Source organism: Antedon mediterranea, chromosome 7 (assembly GCF_964355755.1).
Source record: "Antedon mediterranea chromosome 7, ecAntMedi1.1, whole genome shotgun sequence".
Taxonomy (NCBI): domain Eukaryota; kingdom Metazoa; phylum Echinodermata; class Crinoidea; order Comatulida; family Antedonidae; genus Antedon; species Antedon mediterranea.
This window is the reverse complement of record NC_092676.1, coordinates 21,732,353-21,755,727: the sequence shown is the minus strand read 5'-3', so window position 1 is coordinate 21,755,727 and position 23,375 is coordinate 21,732,353. Positions and strand designations below refer to the sequence as shown.

At 33.4% G+C, this 23,375-nt stretch overlaps 1 protein-coding gene across 1 annotated transcript in view; it reads right to left on the bottom strand.

Annotated features, from left to right (window-relative positions):
• Positions 1–23,375, bottom strand: part of LOC140055171 (low-density lipoprotein receptor-related protein 6-like) — a 40,939-nt gene that overhangs the window by 13,996 nt on the left and 3,568 nt on the right. The window contains exons 2-12 of the mRNA XM_072100411.1: positions 17,312–17,717; positions 14,461–14,864; positions 14,064–14,195; positions 13,000–13,200; positions 4,380–4,575; positions 3,740–3,996; positions 3,094–3,234; positions 2,557–2,849; positions 2,082–2,308; positions 1,422–1,606; positions 460–663 (exon numbers count right to left, since the gene is read on the bottom strand). Of these exons, the coding sequence (XP_071956512.1) occupies positions 460–663; positions 1,422–1,606; positions 2,082–2,308; positions 2,557–2,849; positions 3,094–3,234; positions 3,740–3,996; positions 4,380–4,575; positions 13,000–13,200; positions 14,064–14,195; positions 14,461–14,864; positions 17,312–17,717 (2,646 nt within the window). The remainder of the gene's footprint in view (positions 1–459; positions 664–1,421; positions 1,607–2,081; positions 2,309–2,556; positions 2,850–3,093; positions 3,235–3,739; positions 3,997–4,379; positions 4,576–12,999; positions 13,201–14,063; positions 14,196–14,460; positions 14,865–17,311; positions 17,718–23,375) is intronic.

Sequence of the window (23,375 nt, the reverse complement as noted above, 5' to 3'; positions counted from 1 at the left end):
AACGTCACCATTAACAGGGTTGAAAGGCATAAAATAATATAATATATACAAGCAAAAATCAACAGATAACAAGACAACATTTAGATATTACTGACATTAGACAAAACCTTGTGACGGAAACAAGCAAGTGAATAAAAAAAAAATATCAACAAATCGATCAACTTTACATAGTGAGTGGTATAACAATAACCATTTTTAGTAATATTTACCCTCCCCCTAGATATAGAAAATAAAGCATGATTACGCAAAAAGATTAAATAAAGTATTGAATCGAGAGAAAAAGTGCAGAATTATCATGCAGCCTGCAATCGTTTAGCTTGCGATAGTGTGAATCTGTCTGTGTAATTATATAACACCTTCAGAGACTACCAACATACAGTCAATGATTCTTTCACAAATTCAACTGTTCACTTGGGACAACATTTTTAATTTAATAAGTTCAAAATTTGTGTCACCAACCTGCTTGGCGGGACTTGTGAAAAACTTTGATGTCGAGCACATTGTCTTGTTGCCCTTGGATAATCTCACGTCCTCCTCCACTGGTCTTGTTAGCTCGCTCAATAGTCATCGCCGACAAATCGGCCCAGTAAATAAATTCATTGTATTGGGTTAGTCCAAAGGGATTGGTTATATCGTCCTGTACGACTTGTATTATATTACTCCCTAATAAGAACAAGATAAAAAAGAATTAAATTCAATTGATATTAGTTAAGTATGGCATAGCTTTTTTTCACAACCTGACCCACATATTAACAATAGCCTATAGTGATTGAACAATAGCCTAGTGAGTAACAACAAAGCTGTATTATAACTTTTCACACTGAAAAATAACAACACTAGTTATAAATGGCTTTGCCGGTCAGGATCAAATATATGGTATCAATACTTTTTTAGTTAAAACCGAAATATAACAAATACAGCAGGTAATGTACATAGAAACGTTATTTTCTGTGAATAATAAACTTCATATTTTTCTTGTTGTCACCATTTTGGATCAATAATAATTTAGTGCAGTAACTCAATTTTGTTCACTGCAATACCGATATAATTTTAATTCCAATGTAGAAACTGTCATTGCATTAAACAGTTTGCTAATCACATAAAAAAATTAAAGCGTCAACAAAATGTTACTGCAGTAACTGAAGTAAAATAATTTTGACAGGGTCCATTATTTGATTGCAAATAAAATCAAACACACATCTTTGATTTACTATATACCATACAATTTCAAGAAAATATATTGACCTTTTCAAACATTTTGGAGTAAATTAATTTTCAAATTAGTAAAAAGTTTGTACCTAGGCATTCTATAGGATTTAGGCCAATTCTATTGGGCCTAAAGGCTGATTTATGTACCTAGGCTAATCTGTTGTGCTTAGGCAGAGGTTATTTGGCATATAAGCCTAACTCTGGCCACTTACCATCCAAGTCTGCTGAATAAATCTCGCTAAGATCCAAGTCAACCCAAAAGAGTTTCCTAGCCTGGTAGTCTATGGTCAGTCCATTAGCCCGCCCTTCTACATACATTAAAATCGTCAGGTTAGTACCATCCATGTGTGCCCTTGCTATACGATACCGGTTACTCCATTCACTCCAATACATGTATCTGAAAAGTAACGTATGATGAACGAATTACAACATTCCTCAGTTTAAACATACAATAGAACTTTAAAGGAACACTCGGGACAATCTTATGCTTGGTTCCCATTATACCGCAATGAAAAGTCATAAGCGCACTAATCACAAGCAATGGACAATTTAAACTGTCGCTTGCCATTGGTCAACTCACTTGCATTGCACTAATGTCCTTTGTGCTGCGTCCTAGTAGGAACCAAGCTTTAATAGGGGTGTCACTCTGAATAGAAGTTGCCATAGTGTCAGAACATACACTTTCCCACAATAGTGTATCATAGTAAAGTGCTCACTTTATAAAGGTGTCCCAAAGGAGAGGTTTATACTATATATTCCTAACTACAAAACAATAGTCGAGCAGGAATGCCATAATTTTTAGGAAAACATCCGGAATCATGAAAATATTGATTGATAACTAACAAACTACAATGAAATGTTCAGCAACTTACCCAGCTAGCGGGTCAAGAGCTAAGCTAGTTGGCGCCTCCACATCTTTCCAGATGAGCACACGCCTAGATGTGCCATCAAGTCGAGATACTTCGATACAATCTTTGCCAGAGTCAGTCCAATATAAGTTCTTACCAGTCCAATCAACAGCAAGGTCTTCTGGGAATCGTAGCCCGTACTCAATGACAAGCTCAAAGCCACTACCATTCATAAATGCTGTCATTATTTCCTGTAAATGATTATTATAGCATTAAAAATTAACATCATATAATTGCAACACACAACCCTTGATCGCACAGAATGTATGGCAGAAATATTGAATTATTACTACAAGTGTAATACTGAATTTAATAGCTTGTAACATGCTAGGACAGGAGAAGAGTGCATTCATGCGACAAACTGGAACAAAATAATGCATAGGGCCTAGGTCATTTCAAATCCATAGAGATTCCAAAATAAAAATAATATTATATTTACCCCAGTTTTGCTGTTAGCCCAATAGATCCGATCCCCTACAAAGTCAAAATCAAGTGTTGATCCTTCACGTGCCCCTACCACCGGTATCGCAACATCACTGTTGTTGGTCTCTAGAGCGATTCGACGAAGACCAATATTTCGACGAAGGAAGACGAGAAAAGCTTCAGGTACGATGCATGTCTTTTTATCAGCGTGCAACTCTAGTCCACGTGGACACATACAGACGGTGGCCGAGTGTTTGTACAGACACAAGTGACTACAGCCTGCATTGTCGTTGCTACATGGGTTTACTCCTAATAAAATAATTTGTAAACATTATTAAAATCTTCAACACAAATAAACTATTAACAAAAGAGATGAGAAATAATTTTGAAATGATCATTTAAAATTCACCCTAGCCAACTAGTAAATTTTCTTTAAATTCCAGTTGAAAATTAACTAAATACTAAATTCAGAGTTGTTCACTACAATGCCATACTGCTTGAAAAACAAACAAACATATTAAGTTATGCTATGATATGATTTTCATTTTCTTACCTGATTTCTTCTCAAGATTTATCGCCTTGAGACCCATCAAATCCGGGAGCGCATCAATTATGAGCTCACGGTCTTTACCGGTGTATTTATTCACGCGTTCGATGCATCGTCGTTGCCAATCTGTCCAATACACATAATCACCTGCGATGAAAGAAAGTGTGAAAGGAATTAATACATGAACGGCAAAAATTATCATATAGATGACACAAGCTTTAGGCACTGTTATACACTTGCAATAGACAATCGATTTATACATAAACATAGCATATCTTTACTGGCAACATTATAATACAAATCTATAAAGATATGGTGATGACTGTAACAAGACATACAGCACATTCAAATTTCATGATGACTGCTAATTAACAGTAATCTAGTTAAATCCATTTAGATATATAACTTTTGTATGACTTTTAAATACTCCTCCATCACACTAAATGCTACTGTGTTGTGAACAACATTCTAAATTATCACTCTAAATTATGATATTGAGTCAAAAAGTTTTTCTGCACATTCTCAGAAAAAAATGGGCATGAGTGGAATGATTGTTGAGTAGTCTAGTGGTTCAGAATTAAATAAGAAATTCTGTAATATTTATTTATTATAGTTTTTTTTATTTATGACAGTATCAGTATTTTACACATACCAAGAAGACTAAAACCAAATATATGCGGCGTATCCGAATCGTCTACCAGTATTTTTCTGTCACTACCGTCCAAATTGGCGCTCTCGATTCTGTCTGTAAGAGCATCACCCCAGTAGATTCTTCGCTGCTCGTAATCGACCGCGATTCCATTTGGCCAGTTTAATGACGTATTGATGAGAACTTTACGATCACTGCCATCCAGTGCTGCACGTTCTATTTTTGGATTATCTTCACCCCAATCTGTCCAGTACATATATCTGTAGGAAAAAAAATGAAATAACATGATTCCAGTTGAAAATGAAGCCCGACCCTTTATTTCCAAATATATTTAACGATATCAACTGATACTTGTTTTCTAATAAGCTAAAAAAACAAATATCTTTTAATTATTATTAAAATTATTATGTACTTTGCACCTCCCATCCATACCACCACCATCAAACACCAAATATCCTCGGCTCCTTCTAGCGTACTGTACTGGTTTTTGGGTTGATTTATCCTGCCTTTGTCCTTCCGTGTGTAAGATTAAGTATCTTTTTGAGTTCCTGCCTCCTTCCATTTAGATTTGTAATTATATATCTCCACGTCCAAAATAAACTAAAACTAGAAAAAATGTTTAAAAAAAATATTGTATACGTACCCATCTTCCGGATCAACAGCAATAGCTCTTGGTTCGTCCAAATTATCGTCGATCAGAATAAGCCGCGAGGTTCCATTTAAACGAGAGACTTCAATCCTGTTGTTGCCGGTGTCCGTCCAGTAGAGGTTGCGGGAGATCCAATCAACAGCTATGCCATCTGGATTGGAAATATCCTGTGTAACGATGTATTCACTCTCTGCAAAAAACAAAACAATCATGCAAATTGAGTTTATGTAGCTTAGCTAGTGAGGGATAATGATGGTGGGTGTCAAAAAGTAATGTGTAGATAAGAACGTGTATTCAGTTATTAGGTGTTGCTTGGGTGTGTGTTGAATTAAAATTAGGCTGGAGAAAGTAACCTATTGAACCATAGACTACTCATACAGTACTGCTCCAAAACACCAACTGTAAGTAAATATCTACACTAATTCAGTTCAGACCACTACTGTATATACAGTAAGGGGATAATAACAAATGACAAATATGTTTAACATAATGACCAACCCCTAATATGGAGACACATCCCTATTAAAGGGACACTTTGTTCGATCCATTTAATAGTGTTCTACTGGATAAATATTTTGCATTCAAGATTTGAATTTAATGGTCCTTATACTTGAAAACACTTGTTAGTGCCTCATTTGCCTTTTGATAATATAATCACACTCAAGGTATAAATAGTTCTAACAGTTATCTACCATAGATTGTGGCCTATACAAATTTATGGTTTTTCATAATAAACTCTATCAGTGTATCACTAACAGTCTATTGGTTCCCTATTAGCAATTATGATAACATCACAAGGTATCACCAAGTACTTATAATCTCTGAACTTATTGTTGGTGATCACTCACCCCAGTCTGACAGCCTGTCAATCAAACTATTTCATAACATTATGTTTATTGTTTCACCACAAATATTAAAAGTAGATTTACCCTCCATCCAGTAATAGATATCTACCAATCTATTTGTTTAATTGAAAATAGCAGAAATGAATGATATTCAACCATGCACATAAATTGATAAAATGAAAATACTTGATATTGCTTGAGAGGTTTGCTATTGAAAATGTGGTGCAAAGTCCTGTTAAATATCAGCCAACATAATGGTGGAAGATTGCCAATGTTGATTGTACCTTATCAATCAATGTCAAACCTTAAGTACATGGCAAATAGACTGGGGAAACAGGTTGATGGCTGTGTTTTTACAATCTGTATACCAAACACAATAGGCTGGGGCACTTAGCAGTTTACAGACGAGCACTCTAGTCACAATAGATCTGGTGAATAAATAGAGGACTAAACGAAGTTGTATTTATTCCAACTGTTCGTATACAAAAGAGTACAGTACACTTGGTTAATACTGTATTATTTATAATACGAATTCAATACAAAGAACCCCCCAAAAAAATAGTAATGAGGGACATGAAAAGAGGATAACAGTACCAAATAAAAGATCATTTTTGTCTTCTATTTTTCTGAAACTAAAGTTCTATCATGAAAATATTAGTACACCAAGCTTCTTCATACAGGGCTATTAGTAGTACAGGTATTAATTTTTAAATACTGTACACCATACTGTACTGTGGTAAATTGCTGTACCTCAGTATACAGTATCACCTTTCACATACAGTACAGTAGTAGTAAATGGTAAAATTAACAGCAATATTGCTCTTAGCTACTGTACTGTACTACTATTGGTCAACATTGAATGGCATTATAATTTGCAATATTTTTTTATTCTTCACAAACAACTGTATGCCATAACCAACAGCTCATTATTGTCAACTCCATGACTAGACATAGACAAATATTTACACACATTATGTTTATAACATAATGGCCAATCAAAGTGACTGAACCACAGCAAAAGCAAATAGAAAATTCTGTCAATCTTCCTTAATACCAAAGATCAAACATAATAAACAGAAAATGCATGCAGTACAAGTAGAATAAAGACATACTAAGCGTTTTTATAAATTATAATACAGTATTATAAGCACTTTCATACATTACTGTACACCGTTCATATCACATAGCAAACATCACATGTTTCCACACACGTAAACACAAGTGTTTTGTATGGTGTGCATGTCAGGGTGTGTAGAAGCCAGAGTTTTGTTTTGTGCATTTTTAGACAAGTTCTATTTCCTCTGAAATATGATGTAAGAAGCATTTTTGGGTAGAAGCTGGGATCCACTTGATTTAGGATATTTCGACCTCGCTGATTACGAATATGGCGGATCCCAAGCGAAATTCGGCCATCTAAGCCCTTAATTTGCATAATTAAAAATGGCGGCCATTTTTTATAATTACCCTATATCTCGAGAACCACTAGTCACAGATAATTAATTTTGGTGTCAAAATGTTTTAAATATATGTTTTTATATTCACTTTAATGACACATTTTCTCAAAAAATTGATGCAAGTCGTATTTCTGACATTTTGACCTTTGACCTTGATTTATCGTATCTCAGTAACCAATAATCGGAGAGACACGAAATAGGGCTCAAATTGTTCAGAGACTATACATTCTTATTTATTATAATGAAATGTTTTTACAAAAAATGGCCGATTCTACAACTATTGACCTTTGAACTATTAGTCAAATATAATAATATAATAATAATATAACTTTGAAAATTGTGGTCTTATGAATTTTTTTTTCTTTTTAAATTGTTTAAAACATGTGTGTTTCTATACAGTCTAATGGCACATTTTGTACAAGAATGGCCGATAGTATGGTTATTGACCTTTAAACTACAGCATAGGCCTACTGTATACTGAATATAATATAATATAATTGCATAACTATGAAATTATTTATACTCAATAATAATTAGTAAAATTATAAAATTCACTGCCATCAAATATGATGTGTTATGATTTATATAGATTTAAAAAAAAATTGAACACGCAAGTTACATTTGTTGAAATTTAAAATTACCTGCCATCAATATGATGGAGTATGATTATAGATTTTTTTAAATGTGAACATGTCAGCTACATTTGGAAATTACCTGCCATCAATATGATGGATTATGATTATAGATTTAAAAAAGAATTTGAACACATAAGCTACATTAGAAAATTACCTGCCATCAATATGATGGATTATGATTATAGATTTAAAAAAGGATTTGAACACGTCAGCTACATTTGGAAATTACCTGCCATCAATATGATGGATTATGATTGTATAGTACCAGCCATCAATATGATGGATTATGATTATAGAATTAAAAAAGAATTTGAACACGTCAGCCACATTTGGAAATTTGGAAATTACCTGCCATCAATATGATGGATTATAATTGTATAGGTTTGAAAGAATAGTGAACACGTAAGCTACATTGGGAATGAACATGTTAAGGGCATCAGTTTTGATCATTCATGCAAAGGTTTCCGTCATCTTTAGCGTTGTTACAGTAGCATATTAAAGCTGTACATGGTAGTTTTGACTTTTTGCACCTACATCTATATGGTTATGCATCGTGTCTTGCATCCACAATAAATCATCTCTAACGAAGCAGTAGGAATAGCTTCATTTTTCAGAAGCACTGGTTGAAATTTACCATTAGATAGCTCCCAACCAAAATATGTTGGTGATGGCAAATGCTGGATTGGCGATACAGCTTTTTTCAATACGAGTGCTTGGAAGTGTGCTCTTTTTATATGATGCTGGTGCACTGCATCGCTTGTTGGAGGTAATTTTTTTTTTTTTAAACAGGGCATGCCTAACTTAAAACTGTCGATAAAGGACACCACCAGACAAAGATGAACCAAAACACAGAGACCAATTCGTCGAATTATAGAAAGTGGTGAAATACCGCTGCCAAATTGCTGGTCAAACTTGTTGGCATTACAAGATAATAATGCAGATCTGACACGATTTCTATCAGAGGAGTTGATTCGTCAAGCTCCTATAGACAAAGAAATTGTCACAGCTGGTGGATTTATGAAAGAATCAGTTGTTAAATCATCAAAATTGTACACGAATACGTTGTCTCTGGTCAGACCATGAAGAATCGGACACGAGACTTGTCATGCTGCCAATGTCCGATACGACACAGTTGTAGTTGCTTCTAGGGATACAGACGTACTAGTGATTCTAGTGTCTCACTACCAAAGCATGGTATCCAAATGGATGATGACAGGGACATCCAAAAAAAGAAAGTATCTATAAAAGACATTTTTCAAGCCTTGCCCGAGGGTTCTGCAAAAGCACTGATTCCATTCCACACTATTAGTGGATGCGATACTACCTCATATCCAGGGAAGAGTTAAATTATATTAATACATACATACAGTAATTTAACTCTTCACTGCTCATATCTAAGTGGTCACTCAAAGGCATCGGCATGGGAAGTATTAAAAAAAGGTATGAACTAATTAAAGACCTGGGAGAAAACCTATCAGTGACCAAGTTATTATGAAATCGGAAAGATTCATTTGCTACGTTTACGGTGTTGGTCAAGTTAAAAGTACCAATAAAGTTAGGCTTTAAAAAAAAAAGGCATTACCTCCAACAAGCGATGCAGTGCACCAACATATAAAAAGAGCACACTTCCAAGCACTCGTATGGAAAAAAGCTGTATCGCCAATCCAGCATTTGCCATCACCAACATATTTTGGTTGGGAGCTATCTAATGGTAAACTTCAACCAGTGCTTCTGAAAAATGAAGCTATTCCTACTGCTTCGTTAGAGATGATTTATTGTGGATGCAAGACACGATACATAACCTGCCAATAGATGTAGGTGCAAGAAGTCAAAACTACCATGTACAGCTTTATGCCGCTGTAACAACGCTAAAGATGACGGAAACCTTTGCATGAATGATCTTAACTGATGCCCTTAACATGTTCATTCCAAATGTAGCTTACGTACGTGTTCACATTTTCTTTTAAATCTATACAATCATAATCCATCATATTGATGGCAAGTAATTTTCAAATGTAGCTTACGTGTTCAAATTCTTTTTTAAATCTATAATCATAATCCATCATATTGATGGCAGGTACTATACAATCATAATCCATCATATTGATGGCAGGTAATTTCCAAATTTCCAAATGTAGCTTACGTGTTCAAATTCTTTTTAAAATCTATAATCATAATCCATCATATTGATGGCAGGTAATTTCCCAATTTCCAAATGTAGCTGACGTGTTCAAATTCTTTTTTAATTCTATAATCATAATCCATCATATTGATGGCAGGTACTATACAATCATAATCCATCATATTGATGGCAGGTAATTTCCAAATTTCCAAATGTAGCTGACGTGTTCAAATTCTTTTTTAAATCTATAATCATAATCCATCATATTGATAGCAGGTAATTTTCTAATGTAGGTTACGTGTTCAAATTTTTATTTAAATCTATAATCATAATCCATCATATTGATGGCAGGTAATTTCCAAATGTAGCTGACATGTTCACATTTTAGAAAATCTATAAGCACACTCCATCATATTGATGGCAGGTAATTTCAAATTTCAAATTTCAAAAAATGTAACTTGCGTATTCAAATTCCTTTTTAAATCTATATAAATCATAACACATCATATTTGATGGCAGTGAATTTTATAATGTTACTAATTATTATTGTGTATAAATAATTTCATAGTTATGCAATTATATTATATTTAGTATACAGTAGGCCTATGCTGTAGTTAAAAGGTCAATAACCATACTATCGGCCATTCTTGTACAAAATATGCCATTAGACTGGATAGAAACACACATGTTTTAAACAATTTAAAAAGAAAAAAAAATTCATAAGACCACAATTTTCAAAGTTATATTATTATTATATTATTATATTTGACTAATAGTTCAAAGGTCAATAGTTGTAGAATCGGCCATTTTTTGTAAAAACATTTCATTATAATAAATATGAATGTATAGTTTCTGAACAATTTGAGCCCTATTTCGTGTCTCTCCGATTATTGGTTACTGAGATACGATAAATCAAGGTCAAAGGTCAAAATGTCAGAAATACGACTTGCATCAATTTTTTGAGAAAATGTGTCATTAAAGTGAATATAAAAACATATATTTAAAACATTTTGACACCAAAATTAATTATCTGTGACTAGTGGTTCTCGAGATATAGGGTAATTATAAAAAATGGCCGCCATTTTTAATTATGCAAATTAAGGGCTTAGATGGCCGAATTTCGCTTGGGATCCGCCATATTCGTAATCAGCGAGGTCGAAATATCCTAAACCAAGTGGATCCCAGCTTCTACCCAAAAATGCTTCTTGATTCGTTTTCTAGGCCGTTTTTTGAGAAATGGAACCTGTCTATTTAGGGTTATTCAGGGGCCACTATTTATTCAACTTTAACCAGGAGTTAGTTGGCAAATGTCCAATCTCTAATTATCACATGATGACAGACAAGCTTTTTGTGAGAGATTAGAATGTGCTTTGCAAAAACCAAAAATTGGAGACATTCTTTTATAAAAGTATTTGGAATTGGCTTTCATGGTTTCTGTAAGATTAATGTACTACTAACTATTGTATATGTAAAAATTTAAGAAAGAATGGTTGCTACTGTACAGAATATTGCAAAATAATTTGTCATGCATATGGTATACAATATGGGCAGCTAAACAAATTAATTTGGGGTTGCACATTGTAAAAATATGATGGTATAAGAAGTGAAATTAAAAGCAGACTTGGAATACCAATTTACTTTTTAATAATTGAACTGTCAATAAATCATTTTCTCTGCCAGATCCCTGGCTAGTAATCCACAGCTTAGGATAACATAGCCTAGCCCTGTACATCTAGTATACATCACCCACTGTGACAAGTCACTGTCACTCTGTGACAACTGAATTATGTTGTTCACAGACAGAAGCCTACAGTACCATTGAGGTGACTTCATAATAGTTGGAACAAAAAAACCAATCCATTTCTTGACCTTTGACATGCCTAACAATTCTTACTTAATTATCAACTTCATTAATTAACTTAACTTTTGTCATTAAACTATTTAAAAAATCATACAAAAATTTATCATAATAATGTAATAATCTTTTATCGTCTTTCTTTCTCAAATAAACATCACATCATAACTTAAAGACAAAAAGCATTCAAGTTTTGGCCTTTTGCCCCAATTTCATTTATTGAACTTTTCTAGAATTTCACTGACCTTTCAGTCCATGCACTGATCTGTAGAATGTGAGATTCAAATTAATTTGAGTGAATTCTGATGCTAATAATAGGTGAAATGAAGCAGGCTAAATGTTTGATTTACACCGGCTGTGAATTATTCCCATTCAAGACAAAAACATCATGTTCAGTAATTTCTAATACCTAGATGAGGCTTCATTTGAACTGTGAAATGTTTGTAAATTGCCATCAACCATTTGTACATTAATAGTATTAACATTTTGTTATTTAAAAATCTAGCCAAGATATATAATAACTCTACTATTTAGGTATGAATGTCTCCTACCGGATGTTAACTGCCTGTAAATAGGGTATTGAAATGGTATTATTATAATACAATTCAAAGTTACATGTTGTATAAAATGTACTACAAAACTATTGCTAGATACACAGTAGTAGAATAGCTTTACCCTTGAGAAATAAGTTATTACATGCTTTAACTAAGGGTTTAACTTTTAAAACGTAAGCGATACTTGGACTTCTTTGTTTAACGCCAATCATTAATATTAACGAACGCCGTACGTGTGAACACATGAGTATTTTAATCCATGGATTACCTTACTTCTTGCGTAAGCCATGCCATTCTTACGTCGTACATGTGAACGTACCCTAATAATTTCCTAACCATTCTGTGTTGAAAAATATGTTTTATAGTAAAGCTAAGTTGAACCCTTATCATAGACCTTGGAAAACCAATTTGACCTTTTAAGTACCTTTAAACAGTTCAAAGGTCACCCATCAAATTGCCACTTTGCATACTTCTCTCTCATTATACATAGCTCATTGGGAAAAATATGAAGATGATGATGGTTTAATAATTGTAGTCAAGGCTCAGGAGTAGAGAAGTACTCCCTGGTGATCATCACATAACTCAAACAGATTCAAGAAAGGTTTTTCACTGCAAATACCTTATTATTTTTGGCTGGGAATTTATAAAATATTTACAAAAAATTACTGCAGGCTTGCTAGAGATTTTTTCAAAAAACTGGCAAAATTTTAGTATGTACTGAATTTATCAATCACAGGAAAATTATTTTCAGGGCATGTCCAGATCATTTGGGTTATGCATTCATATTGTAAAAAGCATGGTCACAAAGTGTCATAATTATTAATTTAATAAGATTGAGATTTAATAGATTGACGAATGCTTTCATTACAAACTGAAGTCTACAAATATGATCCGGGCGAAAATCTGGTATGCATGAATAAATTTGATTTGGTTGGTGGCTGTCAATACATGACTTTCGTATTGTAAACGGTGTATCCAAATGTATACCTTGAGCTTTCGTAATTTTCTATAGAATTCTATGCTGTATTCAATACAAAATTATTATTCTGTATGTATGAACAGACACTTAGGAATCTATAGAAAAGTAATTGTTGCATGTGAAAATATAAATGTGTAAACTGAGTTTGTGATAGCTTATTCATTATTTACCTGATCCATCAAGTTTTGCTCTTCGAATGGCATGAACATCATCATCGGTCCAATAAATTAAACCATCCACAGGATCATAATCAATAGCGATTGCGTTCTTCACGTCCTTGAGTTGTATCACCACGTCGGTGTAATCTGGCGTATCCAATGAAATCCGCCGAATGTCTCTTCTTTTCGCTAATAATAAAATCTCCCGAGGACCTGCAATAAACATTGTTTGATTCGCTTCAGATAAAAATTATCGTTGACAGATTTATTTTAATGTAAATAATTATATTTTTTATATATTTATATTACTGATCATTGCTTTTCTCTTATACTTTAAAGAGCATATTCAAATGAAATTATTACTTACACACAATGCATAATATAATTTTATGTCATGTTTATACGACCAATTAATTGGCTTTGAAAATTCATTGGAAAAATGTCTAAACATGAAATTATGACAGACACTTGAAACAAATACAATATATTGTGCTATGATACCTGTAATATGATCTTAGCCAACAAAAAACAAGTTATTTGAAATGTTGAATATAATCTGTATATATTACAAATCAATAACCAGCAAACAATGTCTTCAGGCTGACTGGCCACACAAACCACTTGAAGGGAATATAGCATAATCAAGGGATATTGATTTTGTTCAGCTGTACAGTGTTGGACCTTCCCTTGACTTGCTTGGCTTGTCTGGTCATAATCAAGTAATCTTAATTCAGGCCTACCATAACATTAGATATGTTACACAAACTTTGAAGTTTGAAAATCAATGTCAATGCATTTTTGAGTATTCAAAAATAGTCATTATTTTATTTTAAAAAGACATGGCTGTTAAATTTTAGGGGGCTAAAGTCTGGGTTGCAAAAAATATTCATTATTTTATATTAAAAAGACATTGCTGTTATTGTGTTAAATTTTAGGGGGGGTGGGGGGAGAGGGGCTAAAGCCTGATATCCCCCTGCTTAAATTCGTGCTTGGTTGCTCTTTGAAACTACAGTAATAAAATCTATTGTCTAGGTTTATCCAGTGAAAATAATTATTATGTGTCCAATGATACATACCATCGGCACAGGTGAGTTGATCTTCAAGAAGTAGTACACCAGTTGGACAGGCACAGGAATGGTGAAACTCATTTGGAGCCATTAAACACAGGTGTGAACAGCCTCCATTGTTCACTGTACATGGATTAAAACCTGCGAACAAAAGAAAATTAAGTTTCAATACAGTTGGGAGGAATAAAGTATTGCACAGTTAATGAAAACCATTACAGAAGGTTGAGGATTGAGAGAATGGGCCAGTTTGGGAAGTTTTTTAAAGTAAAATAGACAGTAGAATGGGGTGGGAATGAGGTACCTGCTCAGGTCTGGTACAGTATATGTTCGGATAGTATACAGTAATATAAATACTGTATAGTTTACTTCTCCTCTTTGCACTACTGTATACTTTGAACCAACTTACTTGATTTTTTTTGTCTTTCCGCCGAATAAACATGTATATCCATAGGTGAAAAAACATCTTTTTTAACTACTTTTCTATTGCTTCCATCGTATTTATTACAAGAGGATATTATATGCAGTTCCCAATCTGTCCAATATAAAGTATCTCTGTACAAAGTCAATGCAAAAGGGTGGGGCAGCAAATCGGCTCCTTCTAACACAAGAGTCCTATTTGATCCATCAAAATTGCAACTATGAATAAAAGTCTTTTTGGCATCAGCCCAGAAGAGACGCGACTCTTCGTAGTCTATTGTTAAGCCATTTGGCCAATGTATATTTTCTTCTATAACTACAGAGCGTTTTGTTCCGTCCATTCCGGCACGCTCAATTTTTGGTAATTCCCCCCAATCTGTCCAATACATATACCTGTGGGTTAAAAAAAAAAATAAATATTTAATTACATTATATAAGAAACTGAAAAGGATTGTTTAAAACTATATAACTGCAAAGATAAAGCTTCAATATCAGTGAGTGGCATGCACTAAACAGTACATATTCAATAACTTTTGTTGGTTCAATGAGGTTTGCTATGGATTTTTTCGGTGTACAGTGATTTGCAATTACCTAATAGTAATACTGTATGTAAAACATAGTACTACAGTACTACTGTACAGTACTAGTAACATACAGTAGTACTGTATTAATAGTACAATAATGCTTCTTATAGTGCCAATAGATTTTGTAAATTGCATTTAATTCTAAAAAGAAAAAAAATGTCAGGCCGATTTTGGCAGGGATTGGATGGTAAAAAATAATTTGTATGGCATAATTACTTTTTGACTGAAGGGGCAATGTTGTATTAAATAAGAAAACTACTGATTACTTAAAAATATTTTTATGTAGATGTTCATAAGTTCATATAATTATAAGTTATAATTAAATACAAGGGGTGAGTGTACAATAATCATACCCAATTAAAGTTAATGTCATGGGAAAATTCTGACTGTCAAATGTATGTAAGTCTTTAATGTTTTTCTTAAGACCTTCTGCTAATTAATGTCATGTATCCTAGTGGGTAGACAAATATAATAAATGGTTGTGTTTACCCTAATAGCATGTCACTGCATTGATTTCTACTGCATGTGTGTAAGCCTATTTGAGCCACAGTAAGAAAGAGCTGACATGAGGTTTTACTATATTTATAAAGTAGGAACGCTTTTAATTTTGCCAAGCTTAGGTTTAGATCTTTTTGCGGTCATCAAAAAGTACCTGTCCAAAATGTCTTGTTAAAAGGTTCTAAATGATATTTTGAAACATTTGGGTAGACTAAAATCTTGACAAATTTTAAATTAATATTCAATAGATTAAAAAAATGTTAAGAATGAATTAAAACAATGCTGCTTGTATACTTTTCTTTTAAAATGGTACAGTATGTTAAAATGAAAAACTTGTTTTCCTTTCCTTTGTCAAGTGAACATACAGTAAAACAGTTGAACATACAGTAATAATTTACATCATCTGTCATTGGAATATTACTGTACTTGTGAAGTTGAATCAAACAAACTGAGAACTTATTTTCTTTTCCTTTTTGTTGTCAATTAACACATGATAGTTGAACTAAAGAACATTACTAGTTGACATTTTACCAAGTACAGTAATAACATATTACCTACTGGTGACAAACTATTGGACAGTAAAAGAAATTCTTGTCATCAGGCCACATGAAAAAACAATTTAGCCAGTCTTCTACTAGATGACCTTGTCTTCTACCAGGACACAACAGGGGCCTGATAGCTCACATACAGACTGAATGGCACCATGTGCCCTAGGGTCATGCTAAGCTAACTTGTCAATCCACCTGCCAATCATAACTTCTCTGTTTGTTTTCTTGTGAATTTCCTAACTAGTGAAAAGGGAGATTATTTCAACTTGTATATGATCCCTGAACTAAGAAATACAAATTAGTTATAAGACTTGTATTTTAAAGGCCGACTGAAGTCTATGGTTAAAAAACAACAATGCATAGAAATAAACTATCCACTCCACATGAAAATTTAAAACAACAAAAAAACAAATGTCACATTAAAAATCAAGTGTCAATCATTATTGTGACAAATGAACAAACTTGAGACATGTTTTGACTTTGAACAAATTGAAGACTGATGCATTACACAAACTCAAAGGCAGTACAATTAAACAGGAATGTTACTAGTCCTTCCATAAAGTAGTAAACTAAACTAGTAATCTACATAGTAGTACTGTACAGTATTATAATTAATTGGCAGCGCCATTTCACCAGTTTAGCACTGTGCACCATCTATTTAACTAACAATGTACTACTGTACTGTATACTTTACTACAGTAGGCCTACTAACTACTATACTTGGATATTTTGAAGCTTCATTCCTTATACTGTAGGAAGGGTCCTCAACTTATCTCAACAACAGAGATGATGACGTACAAATACAAATTGATTGACCTACTGTACTACAGGTGGTACTAGACTATAGGATCTTGATTGTTTGACCGCCTGAGCATTTTGCATTCTGTAGTGATAGAGTTTTAGTCTACAGTATGATGACCAATAAAACCCGTTCTCTCGGTTGAAAAAAAAACTCAATATTAACATCCCTGAATGCTTACAAAAACAGTGCTCTATAGGAACATTTAATTTTTCACATCCAAGTCCTCCCTCGAGCAGAGGCTACTGTTGGTTTATCCAGGTAAGCTAGGCACGACATAGATACATATAAACAATACTGTATGGCACAGATTTTGAAGCCTGTCATCCCATATATTTACACCATACCACTCTTTATTATCTGGAAATTTGTCAATTTGACATGACAAACCGTATTTTTCATCCTACTTACCCATTTACTGGATCCAACGCAATTGCTCGTGGTTGGTCCAAATTTTCCCAAAATAAAACTTTTCTCGAACTACCATCGAAATTGGCCACCTCAATTCTTTTTGTTTCCGAGTCCGTCCAATATATTTTGCGACCAATCCAGTCGACCGCAAGGCCATCGTTTGAAATGAGGCCCGATGTAATAATGTCCTCCTGTTCGTTACTCCTTGTACCGTTAAAATGTGTTTTACTAATTCGGGCAAGATTAATGTCCGTCCAGAAGACATATTGTTCTTCAAATATAAAATCCACTGCAGCGGCATCATCCAAGCCGTTTATTACCAGGAAATTGTTCGACTTTGGTTTATTACTGCCTGCATCGATAATTCTAATATCTCTACGGTTTGCATACACAAGATGGGGTTCGGCTGTGGAAGAAGGAAAAAGTAGGTGTTATTCTGTGAAGGCACTTTAAAATAGACTTAAAAAATTCACTTGAAACAAAAACATTTTACAGTTACAGTTATATTTTACAGTATCAACAGCACACATTACTGTGCATTACAACACATACACTCCAGTTATAATAGCACATGTCTTTACTTTTGAGAACAGTAAAGGTAATAAACAAACAAAACAAAATCTTTGCCCAAAATAGACTTAAAAATTCACTTGAAACTAAAATATTTTACAGTTACAGTTATATTTTACAGTATCAACAGTACACATACAGTCCAGTTATAATATCACATATCTTTACTTTTGAGAACAATAAAGGTAATACTGTATATTATTTCTTACATTTTTAATGTATTGTAGCACCTCCATAATTTGAAGCAGAAACTAATCTAACTAATCCAAAGCATTAACAAACATCCAACACACTGTATTTTGATTTTTTTTTATCACAAAATAAAATAAAAAAACTACTATAAAAACTCAGTTTATTTTAGTATTTTTTACAGTATATAATTACTACAGTTACTGACTGTATTATTATTAGCCCAAGGGTCTGTTTCTGCTGCATAACGCAATTTAACCGGTTATTTTAAAATAGATTAAAAATAAATAACAATAACAAGACCGCGTTTCTGCTCAATTTGTGCTCCGAAATAACCGGTTAAATCTATGGGTGGTCGTCGAGCAAAATGTCATCATTACCCAAAATGCAATACACTCAGACGGAAGTAGAAGTTGGCTGTTTGTTTACATCGACGTCGTGTGTACACACGTGTGTATTATATCGCCGAACATCTCACTCAAACATGTTAAAAAAATAAAATGTTGTCTCCAGGTCTACAAGTTTTGTTTTTTGTAAAGCCTACTTACATCGCTAATAAAATTAATTCTCATGGCGCCTTCAATAACATGATGGGGAGGGTCGTGCAGCGCCCGATCGCCTAAACTAGGATAATTTTATCCTCAACAAAGACGATGACATACGGCCCTTCCCACGTGAACGACTGTTGTCACAAAACACCAAACGGAAACAAAAACGAGACTCAGAATGTTGCAATACTTACCAAACGAGAGTAGATAATTGTAAATTAATTATGAAAACCCAACTTTTATAGCAAAAATCGTCCGAATTTATGTTAAAAACGATGAGTTTAGCCACAAAAACTTAAATCAAACGAGAGTATCCAAGTCATAGAATATCGCACGCATATAGTGCCTTTAATAAAATAATGAGTATTGAACATTATTTCGTATATTTATGTACTAACATAAATAATAACACATTTCTATGCTTAATAAAATCATATTTAATATATTATCAAAGGCTCTGATTACCTTTGTTTTCGGTCGATGTGATGTTTTTTCTAAAAAATTATATTATGTAAAATGATCAAAGTAAGAATGTTCATTGTTCTCCTATTAAAGGCACTAAGGGCGTGCCATAAATACGCTCGTTTGGATTAAGTTTTTGTTGCTAAATTCATCGTTTATAACATAAATTCGGATGATTTTTGCTATAAAATTTGGGTTTTCATAATTAATTAACCATTATCTACTATCGTTTGGTAGGTATTTGCAACATTCTGAGTTCCTTTTGTTTCCGTTTTGGTGTTTATTATATAGGACCATCCATACCCTTCGCAAGCGTGTACTAACGCCTCAAATTGCTTAGCTTGGGTAGTCCCCGGAACTCCACCCCAAACTCCTCTTTTACTTTCGCAAAAATGCTCTTAATTATTATCTGTGATTCTTTTCTATTGCCTGCCATCCTTCCCCGTACTTTCTCTCCCCCCACAACTGAATAACATATCTTGTGATTTCATTCATCCACATACATGTTCACTTCTTCGTTCGACTGTCAAAACCACGAGGAAAACACACATCGTATGCGACGGTATCTGACCCGGGGTCACAACTGTCAATCAAATAACCGTTATTTCGTGTTGCAGCTAAGAATTGCTCAGCGATAACCGGTTAAACGGCGTTCTAACACCGATTTAAATTGGTGTTTTTAACCGGTTATTTTGCGCTGCCTTTTAACCGGTTACCACAAATGTGTCCTGTTTCTGCTGCCAAGAAAATGGAGTTAATTTATTCACACCGATTTTAATTTATTCACACCGATTTTAACCGGTTATTTTTTATGCAGCAGAAACAGGCCCTAACAGTTATAAATTCCTCTGGGTTTTTGTTCATTGTTACACTGGACAAAGCAGCCGCAACATGGCATTTAATGATTGTTTCCGAATTAATACATTAATCAGGCTTAAATGCTTCCCATTAAAACATCTCTAATGTATTACCATCAAACATGTTATATTACAGTGTACAAACACTCTACCAATTCAATTCTCAATGTCAAAACATTAACATGGGCAAGCGTTCTGCAAGTAACGCCTATGGTGGAAAAAAGCATTATTTGGCAAGTGTTAGAATTATTGATGGACGTGTATATTGTTTGCTACTTTTGCACCATTCATATCATTTATTACAGCTCAGTAATTAATTTCCTTCTCCATGAAATGTTTTAATTAATACAATTGAAGGTTTATCAAGGTTAAGTGTAGTACTGTAGGTTAGTATTTAATGGTAAGAAAAAGGTTTTGAATGAATATTTTTTTATTCACCACCAACCATGTTTACTGTACTGTCTTAAGCTCTATATTTATTTGGGAGTATCACTACCATATTTGGGCACATTACACCTTTTTTGTCCAACTAGATTGATAATCATCGTGTAGGCAGAGTTTAAATATAAAACTACTAATTTAAAAATCACTAATCTACTGCTGTAGTGTAATCATTATTTGAAAATGAAATTAAAAAAAAAAAATTTTCATTCGTTTAAAAGTGACTCTAATTTTTCTGAACACTACAAGTTGGCTCTTCAAACATGCAACAAATAGACAACATTCTAAAAATATTCAAGGTATAATAGAACCATAACAAAACCATTAAATGAAACTGTTATAATGCAATAGAACAAATACTGAATGGAGAATTTAATACTCAGTACAAAATTAACCAATCAAATGGCGAGAGGATATTACACAGGTGTGTTATAATATAACATATAGTAATCTACTTATTAACCAAACACATGTGGCTAAATTTCTCTTTTGATCATATTTTTATGGCTATCTTACCTAATAGGTGTTCATTAAAGCCATTATACAGGCACACAGAATGAGGTACAGTAATAAACAGTCAATGCAATTTAGTTCTGACCTTTGAACTGTCAGGGACCACCAACAAACTGTAAACAAGTATGGAAAGCATTTCACACATGATCACTAATGAGGGCAAATTTCTAACATGGTCCTGTTACAATTTCTACATAATTAGGTAAGCATGTGTTTTAAGTTAAAAATGGTTTGTCTTGATAAAGTAATGTATAGAAGTAGACATAAAACATGTTCTATAAAACATTAAATTTAAATTGAAAATAATTTAAAAGTTCTTTAACAAAATTAAAATGAACACATATTCTGTACTTATATGTACAGTACTTAGTCAGCAATAGATACAAAATGAAACAAATCTTAAATCTATACTTATAATTCAATAATTTATCGTTACATTTATTGTTTGATTGTTTGTAGTGAAAAAAGGAAACCATTGAGTTATTATTTCTTATTCTTTGTCTACACCATTGTTATTAACATTAGCATTCCAACACATACAGTAGCAACAAATAAAGCCATTTTGCTATGTATTGTAATGTTATTTATTACCATGTACCCAAAGGCTCCCTCCCTCATTGTAAACAATTTATTTTCAGATTTTATAAATTAAATTGGAACGTAGTATTAATTATGGTCAGTTTATTTAAAGAAAATATTTTAAAATATAAGAAATATAATTTTGCAAAGAAAGACATCTCTTTCAACCTTGCTTACTTGTTATGATTTTCTAAAAATATTTAAAACAGCAAATAAAGTAAGACTGAGAGTTTGGAATTCAGAATAAGAAACAATGTACAGTACAGGCAGGTATACATTGTATTGTCATTGAGTGTGGTACACTCAAGCATTCCAAAGCCTGGGTATTATTTAGTGAATTGACCAGGTATTTTTACAGTAATCAACAACCTATTGTACAACAGTTCAGTAAGCTTAGTCCCAACACAATAGAGCGCACATTTCAAACATGCAACCATTATTACAAAGCTGAAACGCTTGCACTGCTATTCTTTATAGGTAACCCTCTGAGCAGAGGCAAGGAAATAACAATCTATACCAACTGGTATTCAATGGGGGCTACAAGTACAAGAAAGGGGTATTGCTAAACACCGCAAACCCCCAAAAAACGTAGCAAACCCCATCAAACCAACATAAAAGTGATTGAATCATGTAGTGTACAACCCACTGGGTATATCCATGTAAAAAAAATAATACATTTTTACTGTTAACTAATTATTTTTGGGGTAAAACATCATTTTTTTGGTCAAAAATGATTGCTAAACCCTGCAAACCTCCAAAAAAATATAGCAAACCACATCGAACCAACATAAAAGTGATTGAATCAAGTAGTGTACAACCCACTGGGTATATCCATGTAAAAAAAATATTAAATTTCTACTGTTAACTACCATATATTTCGGTGTATAAGACGCACCCCCTAAACTGAGTGTAAAATATCGGTATTTATTAAATATCGGTGTATAAGACGCACCTTATATTTCATCAAAACAATGTTTTTTTAAATTGTAATCAATATTATTGTAATAATATATTTTGTTATATCTGCAACGGCGTCCTTTATTTAGGTTTTTTCTTACCTAGCCTCGGCCGCGCCCAGCCTCAACATCGAGTGCATGACCGTGTGTGTAACATGTACGTGTGGGCTAGCCTCGCTTGATCATTTCGAGAGGGCGCACGTTTTCACGGACAATCGTATTCGATTAGTATCTATGTATCCGAGAAGTGTGTACGCTAGGTCCATGCTATAATCACCTGGAGAATATACTAGTCGAATACCGTACATGTGGTCGCCAAGAAGGGCTCGCGCTGGGGGTACAGCGATCGTGCGTATACCTACTGTATAAATAAATACTCTTCCAATCGTACGTACAGTAAACGTTTACAAATGAAATTTTATCGCCATAATGAACAAATCTTTTCATCATATTTAGTTCAACATCATGCTAAAATGCCTTGAAAACTAGGCAGAAGCAGGTTGCCGTTACGTTAGTTAGTTACTGTAGCTAGACCTAGCCTACTCAGGCCTACAGTAGCAAACAAGGTGACGATAGCCTAGGCCTATATGTACAATCTGTGTGGTGAGGCATTTATGTTCGGTGTATAAGACGCACCCTTAATTTAGAGGTCAAATTTGCGTGTCAAAAGTGCGACTTATACACCGAAATATACGGTACTTATTTTTGGGGTAAAACATCATTTTTTGGTCAAAAATTATTGCTAAACCCCGCAAAACTAAAAAAAAATATAGCAAACCCCACCGAACCAACATAAAAGTGATTGAATCATGTAGTGTACTGTACAACCCACTGGGTATATCCATGTAAAAAAAATATTAAATTTCTACTGTTAACTACTTATTTTTGGGGTAAAACATCATTTTTTGGTCAAAAATTATTGCTAATTTTTAACCAAAAAATGATGTTT